Consider the following 15,470-nt stretch of genomic DNA (forward strand, 5'->3'; position numbering starts at 1 on the left):
AGCAAGAACTCCTGTATATTCTGGCTCCTCTCTTACCAATTTGGAACGACTCCTCAGAGATACCTGAGAGGCACCATCCTAGGCTAAAGTCCTCAGTAAGGCCAGCAAATAAAACAGAATTCTCAACATTTAGAATGTGCATTTTTTTTCCAGTTGACATATCTTTCTGACATATTATTTTTCATCGTATTGATAAAAGGAAGTTTTCTAGATTTTTGTTAATTTCTTGATTTGAATACTTTGAAATCCAATTTACAGAGGTTCTTCAAGTTTCATTGACTTACATTCAAGGCTACTTATCTAGAAAGTGGAAGGACCCTGATTCAAGTCCAGGTCTTCTGACTCTGAAACTGGGATTGTTTTCACTGCAATAAAAAGGAATCAGGCTGTCTTTTTGTCTTATATTAATGTAAAGCCTTTCTTCCCTGCTATTTGAAAAGAGGAACATGCTTCTTAGAACCTCAGAGGTATCCTTGAACTGCTGTCGATTGCAAGTTCATGTGCTCGACACAGTGAGGTCAAACAAACCAAAATGCCAGAGTTTGGAACAGAGAACAGTTCACTGCAAGGGCCAAGCTAAGAGAGTGACTCCTGCTCAAAAAAACATGAACTCCCAGATGATTTTCTGGGGAGTTCTAGGGCTCCCAGGTGTGTGACTTTCTTCTGATTGGTTGGTGGTGAGGTAACAGGGTGGTGCACCAGGAATCTTGTGCTCAGCCTGAAGTTACACTGCTTATTTAGCTTCTATGCAGAGTACATCATGAGAAACGCTGGACTGGATGAAGCACAAGCTGGAATCAAGATTGCCGGGAGAAATATCAATAACCTTAGATATGCAGATGACACCACCCTTATGGCAGAAAGTGAAGAAGAACTAAAGAGCCTCTTGAGGAAAGTGAAGGAGGAGAGTGAAAAAGTTGGCTTAAAACTCAACATTCAGAAAACTAAGATCATGGCATGTGGTTCCATCACTTCATGGCAAATAGATGGGGAAACAATGGAAAGAGTGAGAGACTGTATTTTTTTGGGCTCCAAAATCACTGCAGATGGTGACTGCAGCCATGAAATCAAAAGACGTTTGCTTCTTGGAAGAAAAGTTACGACCAATGTAGACAGCATATTAAAAAGCAGAGACATTACTTTGCCAACAAAGGTCCATCTAGTCAAAGCTATGGTTTTTCCAGTAGTCACGTGTGGATGTGAGAGATGGACTATAAAGAAAGCTGAGCACCGAAGAAGTGATGCTTTTGAACTGTGGTGTTGGAGAAGACTCTTGAGAGTCCCTTGGACAGCAAGGAGATCCAACCAGTCCATCCTAAAGGAAATCAGTCCTGAATATTCATTGGAAGGACTGATGCTGAAGCTGAAACTCCAATACTTTGGCCACCTGATGCAAAGAACTGACTCATTGGAGGAAGACCCTTATGCTGGGAAAGATTGAAGGCAGGAGGAGAAGGGAACGACAGAGGATGAGATGGTTGGATGGCATCACTGACTCAATGGACATGAGTTTGAGTAAGCTCCAGGAGTTGGTGATGGACAGGGAGGCCTAGCGTGCTGCAGTCCATGGGGTCCCGAAGAATTGGACACAACTGATCGATGTTGTTGAACTGACGATGGAAGTTACCATCCTCCACCTGAGTGGGGCGCCTTAGTTCCTATAGAAAGACTAAAAGATATATTGTTTTATATATCTCCCTTGAGGAGGAACTAGAACTCTGATTTCTGGCTGCACTATTATTTCTTGAGTGTTTTTCCTTTGTTTCTGCATTCCATCACTTCCCATGTTAGTAACTGTTTGAATCTGCCCTTAGAATTTTTTTCTTTTGACCAGGCTGCTGGGCATGCGGGATCTTATTTCCCAGATCAGGGATGGAACCTGGGCCCCCTGCAGTGGAAGCACAGGGGTCCTAACCACTAGACCACCAGGGAATTCCCAAAATGTTTTTTTCCTGGTCATGAAAGTAATAACATGATTGTTGTTTAATATTGGAATATGAATAAAATACAACTCTCCTATAGTTCTCCTGTTCAGAAATGACCATGATTAACACTGTAGTGTAGTGACCTTTAGCCTTTGTTTAGGAAGCATAGGTATAACACAGTTGAAATTCTATTATTTTTTTATGCTAAAAATATCTGTCATCAGCTAACTGGATTACTTGTTTTGGAAGCAGCAGCGCTATTGTAACTTGTATAGTTAAAAAAGAAATGGCAGGCCCAAAATGGAGTCACTTGTGTTAAGCCCCCCATCAGCAAGCCAATATTCAATACCCAACCTAATTGCAGTTATAGCCTCCTCCAAGAATGCATTCTTAACTGGTCAGCCTGGAATTTTCTGGTCAGCACCAACGCGGTAACCTTCCACATAGTTCCCTGCCATACCAATAGGTAGGTTATCTAAAACTGTAACGATGCACCCATTCCCCAATTCTGCCTATTAAGGTTTCTTGGAACTCCTTTCTGCATGCTACATGGGTAGCAGCCCAATTCATGAATCATTCAATAAAGCCAATTAGATCTTTAAAATTTAGTTGAAAACAGTTTGAACTGACAAATTTTATGTCAGTGTCTTCCTAGTATATAATGCAAATTGAAGAAATCTCAAAAAGCCATATATGAACTTTTGTATATTTTATTAATTACTTTGAATAGTTCATGAGGTTTTGATTTCTCATTTAAAAAAAAGAACCTGCCATAGATTTTCCGATTTTCTTCCCCCAGGATTTCCCCTTTGTGGTGGTTAATATGGTACTAACTTGCTGGCTGGTATTAATGTTAGGAGATGTTGGTCGTTACCAGGGGCACTCGTTTAAACTCTGGTTACCTTAACAAAAATGTCAGCCGGAAAGGAGTTCTTTGTTGTTTTCATGCCTCACCTTACTGCATTGCGGGCATAATAGTTTTGTTTTTGTCTACCATCTGGTGGCCAGTTGAGGGATCCAGGAGAGAAACTGCGTCTTCGTTTTTTCTTTCTTAATTTCTGCTATAGTCAAAATATGTCTTCCCTGCTCATTCTATGTGAACATTTTTCTAATATTATATCCCAGAAAAAAATATTCTGGAGTGGTATCAAGTGAGTATACCTGAAACCAGGGGAGTGCTTACAATACTAGTGCAGTGGATCCCTTCCACCAAATGACTTGTACCACATTTCAAAGTTCTCCCTGGGACTTCCCTGAGGGTCCGGTGGCCAACACTCCGCATTCCCAGTGCAGGGGGCCTGGAACTAGACTTCAGATACCGCAACTAAATTTCCTGCATGTTGCATCTAAAGATCCTGTGTATTGCAACTAAGACCCGGTGCAGCCAAGTAAATATATAAAAAAAAGTTTTCCCCATTATTAAGCAAAGAACATTTTCTAATAGTTGTTTGCAACATTATTAAAATAATTTTTACTATGACTTTCTTAAAAATCATGTCTTTTCTTGAAAACCTAATTTGCTACTGTATCTTTGAATTTATCTGACATCTCCCCCCAAACTACAGCTCTTGATATCAGGGATGAGGAAAAGCAAACCTGCTTAGTATTGGGCTTTTGCTTTATTTGCATGATTGCATTTCTTCTTTTTTTAAAATAAAGGTGCTGTTAAAAATAACAACAAAAATGACAATACTTTATTTCTTACTCAGTTCTGATGAACTGATGAGTCTGACAGGAGATCTTTCATTTGCTAAACTGGGCTCTACAGGAAACACCTGCAGCTAAGACAGAACTGGTGTCCATGGGTGAGGGGCACCTCATGACGGCAGCTAGAGGGCAGGCGCAGCCGCGTCCCCCTCACACCTGCAGTCCTTTTCTAACAGCTCTTGGGCACTGTTCTTCTGCCACCCAGTCTATGCCTTTTTTTCTTGTGTCCCCATATCCTGTCGCCCCAGTTTGTCGTTCTCTGGACTCCTTTTAGCCACTTGCTGAGGGATAACACTTGGTCAGCGACAGACCAGTCAGCATAGCCGAGAACTCTGCTCTCTACATTCACAGAATTTTCAGTTCCTGTTCATTAGGAAGATGCAAAATGACCAAAAAAACCACTCTCAAAAGTTAAATACTTTTAAATAAAATTGTGTTTAATTTACCACTATAACATCCACAAACTTACAAAAAAAAATCATAGTCCATAGATGTGTGAAACATTCTATTGATGATGCTCAAGGCATACAAGAATTATGGAACTCCCAGTAATTCTACAGCCACAGAACATTAGACAATATTAATGCCTTTAGCACAAACAACCTTACCTGCTTCCTGGTAAAATGCTCTTTACAATTATAGGCAAATTTTGAATAATAACCAAGTCATCCACCACTTAAAAAAAAAAGTGGTCCTGGACTTCCTACAGTGTATTCTTTCATCATAAAATAACCAAAAGGCATGGGTATCCCATACTTTGTCTGCCTCATCGCATCTTGTGAGAAAACAGCTGGGCCAGTCTGACTTCCCCAGAAGCTGAAGCAGGCTTTAGGTGCAAATGTTCTTCAGTGGAAATATATACCATATATGCCAGGATAAAAAGCAAACTTTTCCCCAAAATATCATTCTTCAGAAGAGAGTTGCCTTATATTTTGTCTTTGTCCTTTTTGAAAAAAATCCTCTAAGAAGACACTATCTCTTGTAAGGACCTCAAGCAACGAGACACATTTCTTATATATTTTTTTTATAAAATTTCTTATAAAGGCCACCTAGCAGAATCAGGGGAAAATGGTGAAGACATATTTATTAATTATTCCTGAGGTTATGACCTCGGAGAACAAGCACTGGAAATCATTAGTAGTAAGCTTCTTACAAAGGTATTAGAAATACAAGAATATCTATTTGTGGAGATTGTGAATATGCAAGGGAACAAAACACCTGTCCTTTGTTTAACAAGTGGCTCCTGAGATGCATTAAAATCTCTACTGACAGCAAAAGTGAAATTTTTCTGATTGACACAGCTGAAAGCCTGGATCAAATGAAAGAAAAATTAAAGAACTTCCTCAGAATTTTCCTACATTTGTTAAGATCTTAAAATTAAAAGAGAGAAGGAAAATATTTTAGGTTAGAAAGAAAATCCTCAGGTATCTTTGATCTTGTCAGTGGGTTTCTTCTAGCAGTGCTTACAAATGGCAGGCCATGACCCAAGAGTGGATTGTGAGGTCTTTTTTTTGTATAAGGGAAAGAGGAAAAACACTAGAATGCCTTGGAAGTAGACAGGATAGTACTTAATGAGAGGTCATTAAAAAGTAACATTTGCAAGTATGAGGACATGATAGTTTGCAATGTGAAATTGTATTTATTGTGTCTCACAACAGAAAGTTAAAAATGGATTTCATAAAGGGTTAACTCCTATAGTTCTGTCCTATGGCAGTGTTAAGCATCCCATTCAAACACTGCTTTGGGTACGAATTCACAAGTTCATTCTGTCTTTTTTTTTCCATTCTGCTATTTAAAATAGTTTATTTTCAAGATTGAAACTCCATCTCAGCTTTAACTGTAAATCATTTATTGAAACTAAAAACCATAATATTCTATCAAGACTGCTGAAGGTGGCAGGTTCAATCCCTGCTTGGGGAGCTAAGATCTCATAAGCCACACAGTGTGGCCAAATAAATAAATAAAAAGCTCTGTATTAGCCTTATTTCCTACATCAGCATTGCCTCACATCTTCCACTGTAACTCATATCAACATATTAGGAGGATATAAACATCACCTTGGCCAGCACTCACAGTACCTGGTACAAACAGATTGAAAAGCTCTGTATTATAAACATTTTATTAAAATAAAAGTGTTAATAAATAAAAAAGAAAATTTTATTAAAGTAAAAAATTAAAGTTTATCTGTAAGATAAATTTTTTATTAAATCTAATTTGGAAATCATATTGACTTTGCATGTGGATTAAGTTAGAAAAGTCTGAACATCAAAGGAATACAACACAATTTTAAGATAATGTACCATAGAAAGCCCAGAGATAAATCCACGTACCTGTGGACACCTTATCTTTGACAAAGGAGGCAAGGATATACAATGGAAAAAGACAACCTCTTTAACAAGTGGTGCTGGGAAAACTGGTCAACCACTTGTAAAAGAATGAAACTAGAACACTTTCTAACACCATACACAAAAATAAACTCAAAATGGATTAAAGATCTAAATGTAAGACCAGAAACTATAAAACTCCTAGAGGAGAACATAGGCAAAACACTCTCCGACATAAATCACAGCAAGATCCTCTATGACCCACCTCCCAGAATATTGGAAATAAAAGCAAAAATAAACAAATGGGACCTAATGAAACTTAAAAGCTTTTGCACAACAAAGGAAACTGTAAGTAAGCTGAAAAGACGGCCCTCAGATTGGGAGAAAATAATAGCAAATGAAGCAACAGACAAAGGATTAATCTCAAAAATATACAAGCAACTCCTGAAGCTCAATTCCAGAAAATAAATGACTCAATCAAAAAATGGGCCAAAGAACTAAACAGACATTTTTCCAAAAAAGACATACAGATGGCTAACAAACACATGAAAAGATGCTCAACATCACTCATTATTAGAGAAATGCAAATCAAAACCACAATGAGGTACCATTACACGCCAGTCAGGATGGCTGCTATCCATAAGTCTACAAGCAATAAATGCTGGAGAGGGTGTGGAGAAAAGGGAACCCTCTTACACTGTTGGTGGGAATGCAAACTAGTACAGCCGCTATGGAGAACAGTGTGGAGATTCCTTAAAAAACTGGAAATAGAACTGCCATATGACCCAGCAATCCCACTTCTGGGCATACACACTGAGGAAACCAGATCTGAAAGAGACACGTGCACCCCAATGTTCATCGCGGCACTGTTTATAATAGCCAGGACATGGAAGCAACCTAGATGCCCATCAGCAGACGAATGGATAAGGAAGCTGTGGTACATATACACCATGGAATATTACTCAGCCGTTAAAAAGAATTCATTTGAACCAGTCCTAATGAGATGGATGAAACTGGAGCCCTTATACAGAGTGAAGTAAGCCAGAAAGATAAAGAACATTACAGCATACTAACACATATATATGGAATTTAGAAAGATGGTAACGACAACCCTATATGCAAAACAGAAAAAGAGACACAGAAGTACAGAACAGACTTTTGAACTCTGTGGGAGAAGGTGAGGGTGGGATGTTTCGAGAGAACAGCATGTATATTATCTATGGTGAAACAGTCACCAGCCCAGGTGGATGCATGAGACAAGTGCTTGGGCCTGGTGCACTGGGAAGACCCAGAGGAACTGGGTGGAGAGGGAGGTGGGAGGGGGGAGCGGGATGGGAAATACATGTAACTCCATGGCTGATTCATATCAATGTATGACAAAACCCACTGAAATGTTGTGAAGTAATTAGCCTCCAACTAATAAAGAAAAAAAAAAAAAAGATAATGTACCTCTTTTCTCAATAGGGAAGGCACTACTTCAGTAAACATGTTTACTTTCACATTCTATTTCTTACATTTGCTGGGTTGGCAAAAGTTTGTTCAGAAACCTGAACAAAGTTTTTGGCCAACATAATAGTTACAGTAGATTAAAGATATATTAATGATATATTAAGTATCACTATTGGTCTGCTCTTAGAAGAACAACTCAACTTCTCAGATGCTGGTTATGGTCCTCCATGGGCTTTGCTGGAGAATGTAAGATTCAAGACAACTGTGGTTGCAAACACTGACATCTGCAGGGCCTAAACTGGTTTATTTTCTATTATTTTTAGATATCAAAATCCTTGCACCGTCAGTGTCTGTCTGAGCTATTTTACTAAGCACAAGGTCTGGCATATAATAGAGATCCTATCAATAATTGCTGAATGAAAGAAAATTATATCTCAGAAAATGACTGATGAAGGGAACCACGAGCGCAGCTCTTGAGGGAGAAGGAACCGAGGCTGGAGAAGCAGTCTGGGCCGGGCAGACAGGGGCTGCAGATGTCACTGAGGCGTCTGACTGCTGTTTGCAGTAGAAACCTACAAAGGGTGTGAGCACGCAAGCGGCGATGCGGTGGGACGTGCGTTAGAAGGTCAGCCCAGGTCTGGTGCAGAGAATGCAATGGATGGATGGCTGAGGCAGAGGGACGCGGGGAGAGGGCGCTGACGTTCAGATATGAGGAGGAAGTGGTCTCGACCAGGATAGCGGAGGGGAGAGAGAGAGAAGAGACTCAGGAGACCTTTGTCAGGCTGAGCTGAAGGGACTGGGGGATTGCCTGGAGGTGAGCAGGAGGCAAGTCAAGAATGCGGTGGAAGCCGTGTGCTGTGGTCCCTGAGGTCTCTCTTCAGTAATATTTGGACAGAACAGACCCAGGGATGCCCTTTGCTCCAGCCTCCAACCTCTTTTCCAGTCGCAACCTCCGGAATCAGCCATTCAGCTTCCCTGGGCCTCCAGGGCCTGCCAACACCATTTTCTGAGCTTAGCTCTTTACCAATTAGCTGTGAGCACCCAGATTCATCGGAGCTGTTATACCAAGATGGAGGCCCCTGTCAGCATCCTGGTCATGCCTTTGTGGGCCTCCCACACCTCCCTCTCTCTGGGCTTCTACTCTGAATGGCGACGAAAGAGCTCTGGTGGGCGAGGGTCATTTTTCCACAAACTGTTCAAGAAGAGGCACCAATATCTCTTAAAAGGCAGAACAGGTGCAATGGCTGGACCCTCTTCTGGGACGTGCAAAAGCCTCTCCAGGATGAGGGCAGGTAAAACCCAGGAGCCTAGATAGTTGCCATTCTCATGGAGAAGAAACTTTCCTAAGTCCTTTTGGGTCTGCATGCCCTGGGTCCTGCCCTCATTTCCAGACAAGCAGGTGAAACTCATCAAGAAGATGGCAACCACGTGACTTACCTCCCCAGACTGGCTGGTCCCCAGGCTAGGCTGGCGAGCATCTCTTGGAAAGACTCACCCTCCAAGCAGAACTCGGAGCCTCCAGAGTCCTTCTGCCTTTGAGGAGGCCCTCTGGTGTTAGGGGTTCTTCCTGCAGCCATTCGGCAGCTTTCTAACCACCCTGGAGCAATCTCCCAAGCCTCAGACCAAATGGAAACAATAAAGGTTTTTGTGGGGAAAAAAAAAAAAAAGACACAAGTTTCTGGCAGGGACACTAGGGAGGAAGATGATCACACCATCACAGGGAGACAATATTTAGTAAAGAAAGAAGCCAGTTCATTTTGGACATGTGAGATTGGAGATTCCTCTTACAGAAGAGTCCAACAAAGGTTACCTTAGTGGCAACTTTAAATATAGGTCTGAAGGGTTAGGGTTGAAATGTATCTTATAGAATTTTCATCCAGATCAGTGTTTTAAGTTATTACAACATATACTACAAAATCAAGGTAAAGATTGACTACAACTAAGATCAAAGGCTTATTCTCTCCTTGATTTTCTTAGAGCTTGATATACTAATGCTTCTCAAAAAAATCAAAAGGCTGTGGATTCCCTGGTGGTCCAGTGGTTAGACTTAGTGCTTTTTATTAACGTGGCCCAGGTTGTCTCTGGTCACGGATCCCACAAGCCTTGCACACGGCTGCCCCCACCCCAGAAAAGAAAAAAAAAAAAACCGAATGGCTATAAAAAGGATTTACATTTTCTGATGTTTAAATGCTGTTAATATTATTTTTGGCAGTAGAATTATTTAATGGATTAGGAAGAAAAAAAGCATCTTTGTTGAGCTTCTCCAAGTGAAGCACAGTAGAGGACTGTACCTATTGATTTTGTGTCTATAAACGCCCCTGTCTGTCAGCCCTCATAAGCCCATGCAGCAGAAACCCCGAACTTCAAGTCCCTCTCTTTCTATTCATGAAACGAGGGCATTTGTGTGTGTGTGTGTGTGTGTGTGTGTGTGTGTGTGTGTGTGTGTGTGTGTGTGTGTGTGTGTGTGTGTGTGTGGCTTCTTGGCATGTTAAGTGTTAGTCGCTGAGTCATGCCCGACTCTGCGACCCCATGGACTGCAGCCCACCAGGCTCCTCGGTCCATGAGATTTTCCAGGAAAGGATACTGGAATGGGTTGCCATTTCCTTCTCCAGGGCATCTTCCCGACCCAGGGATCGAACCCGGGTCTCCTGCACGGCAGGCAGATTCTTCACCGCCTGAGCTACGAGGGAAGCCCTTAATTCCCCGACAAGGGATGGAACCTCTGCCCACTGCACCGGAAGCAGAGTCATAAGCACTGGCCACCAGGGAATTCCCAAAAGGAGGGCATTTTAAGGGACGTTTGGTGAGGTACTTGGAGCAGCGGTTGACGGACTGGATCCCTAGGTCAGGCTCCAGGCCTCGTGCCTTACTTAGTAGTATCTTAACCAAGTCATTGCACCTCTCTGGCTCCAGCTGCCTCAACTGTAAAACAGGGTAACAGTGCCCACTTCTTGGGCTTATGAGGGTAACTAGGTAAAAGCGCTTACGAACGGTGCACGGCATATTGTGTGCACTCAGCGTCTACTAGTATCCCATAATGTTGTTAAAGACATTTCCTTTCCCCTATACTCAATATCAACACTGATTAAAAATCTTGGAAGTAGTTATTTCAGATTAGATTTTCCAATCAGAAACAGGATTTCATATATAACATCTTATGCTAGCCCATTCGGAGAACTCTGAGTGTACCTGTAGAGTCATTATACGGTGGAATCTTACTAAGAATCAAAAGGTGGACTCTTAGAAAAAGAATTTTTAGATGGCTGGGGATTAGGGCCAGAGCAGCAAGAATCAAAATCTTGAGCTTACTGAAGGAAGTTCTACAGCCAAAACAACCATGTCCCCATCAAAAGTATGGAGGGATGAAAGTGAAGTCGCTCAGTCGTGTCCGGCTCTCTATGACCCCATGGACTGGAGCCTACCAGGCTCCTCCATCCATGGAATTTTCCAGGCAAGAGTACTGGAGTGGGTTGCCATTTCCTTCTCCAGGGGATCTTCCCGACCCAGGGATCGAACCTATACCTAAGTCTCCCGCACTGCAGGCAGACACTTTTTCATCTGAGCCACCTGGGCAGCACCATGGAGAGATGAATTAAAAAAAAAAAAGTAAATCCAACTTAAATAGAGAAATGTATCCTCATTTCCCTAATATGAGAGCTGATTAATTAGGACAAACACATTTATCTAAAGAAACCAGCAGGTCTGATGAAGCAGTGATATGCATGCACAGTATATGCAACCTCACAAATGTGAAAGACCATGCTTCCTTTTCAGGAAAGAGACCATTCTGATCCCAGAAAGATAAGTTATGAACACGCTTGAAATAAAATGAGATCCTTACCAAATCATGAGCACATGACACATGCTTTTAAACTGGCAGCTAATATTCCTGAAAGCAATGGTTTAACAATGGTTATAAATAACATCCTGCTCAAATAAAACATAATACTGAATATTATTGTTTAGTCACTAAGTCATATCCAACTCTTCTGCAATGCTATGGACTGTAGCCAGCCAGGCTCCTCTGTCCATGGGATTTCCCAGGAAAGAATACTGGAGTGGGTTGCCATTTCCTTCTCCAGGGGATCTTCCTGACCCAAGGATCAAACCCAGGTCTCCTGCATTGGCAGGCAGATTCTTTACCACTGAGCCACCAGGGAAGCCCAATGAATATTATACTTGATTACAAATTACATCCAGTCCGCATGAATTGAATGCATACCATACTTTAATAATCAAGACAATTCAGCTGTTTTTCTTGAATATATTTCAAACAGAGTTCGCATATAACCCGTACATAACAATATTGCTGTGTTTTTATTCATTTTATAGTTAAGGGTCCAAAATATATTATGTTCACAAAATAGTAGTCTGTGAATGTCAACCAGTTTTTAATGTCTATTCCATCAGAAATATGCCACTCTGAAAAAGAAAAGAAATATGCCACTCTGGCCATATACGCTAATCTATATTACCGAAACTAAACAAAGATGATAATTCAGAGTCTCACCCCCACATGTAAGTTCTAATTGCCCTGAAAACCTCTAGGTCAAGTTCTCAACCTTTGAAAATGATCACAAATATTCCACAGCAGTCACCATAGCCATGTATTTGAGCTTCATATTTACACATTCTTTTGTATACTTATATGTATTTATAGTGGTGGATTTGAGACATGAAAGTGACCACACGTAAGAAAGCTAAGTCCCATATCAAAAACAAGTGAAAAAGGAACTGAAGAGATTTTGTGATTCCAATAGCACAGACTCCAGAAACTGAATGCTTAGACGTAACTCCTACATTTTCTTTAACTAAGAGGTCATCGCCATGCTGACGGCTTTGAGGCAGTTTCTATATATCAGTGTCATTAATCAAAGAGTGTACTTACTACCATGAACTTGGGTCTGATGCCATAGCATTAACTTTGCCTTTCCCCCAAAGAATCATTTGCTTTTGAAGTAGTAGGCATTTAAGGCACATTTTAACAAAACCCATCATATACCCAGCTTAAAAATGGAAGCTCCACCTAGTTACACTAATATATATACCTAAGTAATGTGTGATTTACCAGTTAGGCAAATGTCTCTATCTTGAGGATAAAGTTGTTTTAGAAAAGTGATTCTGTATTTGCACATTCAGAAAGAAACACTGCGTAAAAAATATTAAAGAATTAGATTTGTAAGAATAGCCTCCAGGTACCATGTTGGTTATAGGTTTGGAAATTAGGAAAAAGACTTCCCTGGAGCCCCTGGGATCCTACACAGCGCTTCTGAGCAGGAATCATGAGGAAGGGAGTTAGGGCACCTTCATGATTTTTACAAATTTCCTTCCAAAATGCACAGATCCTTGGGAGGGCTCAAACCTCAAATCAGCTACCACCTTAAATTGCAGTTTCCAGCCTCAAAGGAATAGGACTTGGGAAGAATGGATGAGGAGAGGATAGAAAGAAGCCACGGATGGTCTCAAGGAAAAGTTGCTTTAGGAACTATCCATTTTTGCTATGATCAGCATTGCTATCCCTACGAGGCTCTGCTAAAAATATATACACATGAATATTTTCTAATACCTGTCAACATGCTTTAGGGCACTGAGCCTTGGGATAGACTAGAATTATCTACTTGGAATGGTTTGGGATGGGGGTAGATTTAGAATCTCTTCACGTGCTGTTGGTCTAAAGTACACACAAGAGGAAGAATCTCATAGAAACAGACAGAGCTAACTACAGTGCCTCCTCTGGTCATCCTCGCCCCTGCCCTTTAGCAGTTTTCAGGACGGCTTTCTCAGCCATGCAGAGCATGCTGCGGGCGAGCCGAGCCCTGGCTCAGTCGTAGGTGGGGACAAGCAGAGTCCATGAGGCACGCTGTCACAGCTGAGGAGACTCAGAGGTGATGGATGTGCCCGCCAGGATCCAGTTCTGTGGCCGAGAACTGAAATATTGCCTGTGGTTGTGGAACAATGTCAAAAGGAGAAAAAAAGAAACTGGTCCTAAATAAACATTTGGATTCTTGCATGGCAAGAGGCCCATTCCACAGAGGCGAAAAACTGTATATATTTTAAAATTGGATATATTTTTAAATCTGCAAATGCTAGTCACCTCCATTTGGGAAACCATGTAGCTTCTGATATTACTTTAGCCTCAGTGGCAGGTACAGAAAAGCCTTCGGAAACCCTGCAATTCAGCGACATTCCCATTTCTCTCCAGTGATTGGCACCATTTTGGAAATATGGTCCCAAAAGACAACAATAACACAGCAGAAAGAAAGAACCTCTCTGTATAAAATGGTTTTAGAGATGTCTGTTGAGGTAAAGAGTTTTATAAAAACTGTCACGGAGGGAAGCACTGTCACAGCTATAGAAATGTTTAGATAAGTTTGGTGCTAATATTATTCTATAAAACGTCTATTTATATCCGTTATAAACAGGGGACAGGTCTTATTGCTCCTGGAGCTTGCCGCCCCAAGCTGTTCCTCCATGGAAAAATGATTTTTCTCAACAATTGGTAGCAAAGATTCCCATGCTTAAAAAAGTCATTGCTAATGCATCATTTTTTGATTAATTTCCGTTTGCCCCATAGATACAGACTCAGTATGCATGTCCTAGACACCAAGGACAGAACAAAGCTTAGAAAAGTTGTTTTATCAAAGTTTAGTTCCATGAGAAAAAGAAAACATGAAAAAGTGCAAAATATATACAGTTCCTGGCAGTGCGCACACAGGATTTTTTCTGACTACGGACCATAAAAGTTTACATTTGTGTAATGAAGTTACAGTAGATTTCACTTCATTGTTAATATACAAGTTTTTGCTTCAAAGTGCTTACTTTATTTAAAAAAGAGAAGATTAAAAGAAAGGGTGGCAGGATCTCTTTTTTTTTAAACAACAAACGTATGTCATATGTCCCCATCTCCTTCCTCCTCTTCCTTGAGTTTTTTTACAACAAACGTGTGTCTTGTGTCCCCATCTCCTTCCTCCTCTTCCTTTAGTGCAACACAGGGCAGCAGCTTCACTGAAACGTCTGATTTCCAAAGATGCTCCTGAAACCCCACCTACAGCAGCACCCGAGGCGTCCCGTTGGGGGTGGCTCCTTTCTTCTTCTGCAGCCGATTCTGAACCTTTCGCGATTTCACGACTTTCATTCTCACCTCAAACACTTCATGGATGGCCTTCCGGAAGCAATGAAAATTATAGTCAATCAGCCCTGGAGAAGAAAACAAAAATATTTCTAAGTGCCACCTAGAAGCCTTTTCAAGTCAGCCATAGCGAGGAAATGCCAGTAGGGGGCGGTAGAGGAGAAAACATAAGGTCCATAGACTTCCCTAGAAGGTCTGCAGCCGAGCTTCAGGCATTGCAGGCAAAGTCTTGTGAGTATCTATTTTTACAAACGAAAGGTTCCAGAATATATACCACATTTTCAAAAGTGTCTATGACCCCAAAGTTTTGAAAAACCAGCTGAACTGCCCTTTTAAAAAATCTTTCAGAATTAAAAACTGTAAGAACAATTAAGATATATCTTCAGTGAAATATTTATTATATCTTTTCCCCAAAAGGCATTATTAAATTGACTCTGAACAGAGGCGGACCTTGACTTGGAGGTCAGCTTACATCTCCAGGTCACAGTCCCCATCAATCAGCATTTACTGAAAAGATATTCAGGAAATATTTAAGCTACTGTCATAAGCCCTCGGGAAAACAAAGTCCCCAATTTCAGAGGGGTTATCATCACCTCAGGTCAACTCTGAGCTAAGAAATTCAACGATCAATGACACTCTCAGTGTTTCAATATTAAGTAAATTTTAAACGGCCAATAGTATGGGGAGAATTTTCTTGCGTTTTCAGAGATTAATGATACAAAAATAGATAAAATATAATCCAAGTCCTGAGCCCATTTCAGATCATCAGCGCCAATATGTAAGTATTGACAGCAGTGTTATGTATACACCAGTCGGGATAAGGCAGTGGGTTCCCTTTACTACCTTTGAAAGTGAAAGTGGTAGTCACTCAGCTGTGTCTAACTCTTTGTGACCCACGGACTGCAGCCTGCCGATTCTCCAGGCTAGAATACTGGA

General features: G+C 41.0%; 1 protein-coding gene across 1 annotated transcript in view; it reads right to left on the reverse strand.

Annotated features, from left to right (window-relative positions):
• Positions 1 to 11,615: 11,615 nt before the first annotated feature.
• The window catches only part of RRAGD (Ras related GTP binding D), a 34,187-nt gene continuing 30,332 nt past the window's right edge, over positions 11,616 to 15,470 (reverse strand). Inside the window, exon 7 of the mRNA XM_043439472.1 lies at positions 11,616 to 14,602. Within this exon, the coding sequence (XP_043295407.1) occupies positions 14,451 to 14,602 (152 nt within the window). The 3' untranslated portion in view covers positions 11,616 to 14,450. The remainder of the gene's footprint in view (positions 14,603 to 15,470) is intronic.

This window comes from Cervus canadensis, chromosome 20, assembly GCF_019320065.1.
Source record: "Cervus canadensis isolate Bull #8, Minnesota chromosome 20, ASM1932006v1, whole genome shotgun sequence".
NCBI lineage: Eukaryota > Metazoa > Chordata > Mammalia > Artiodactyla > Cervidae > Cervus > Cervus canadensis.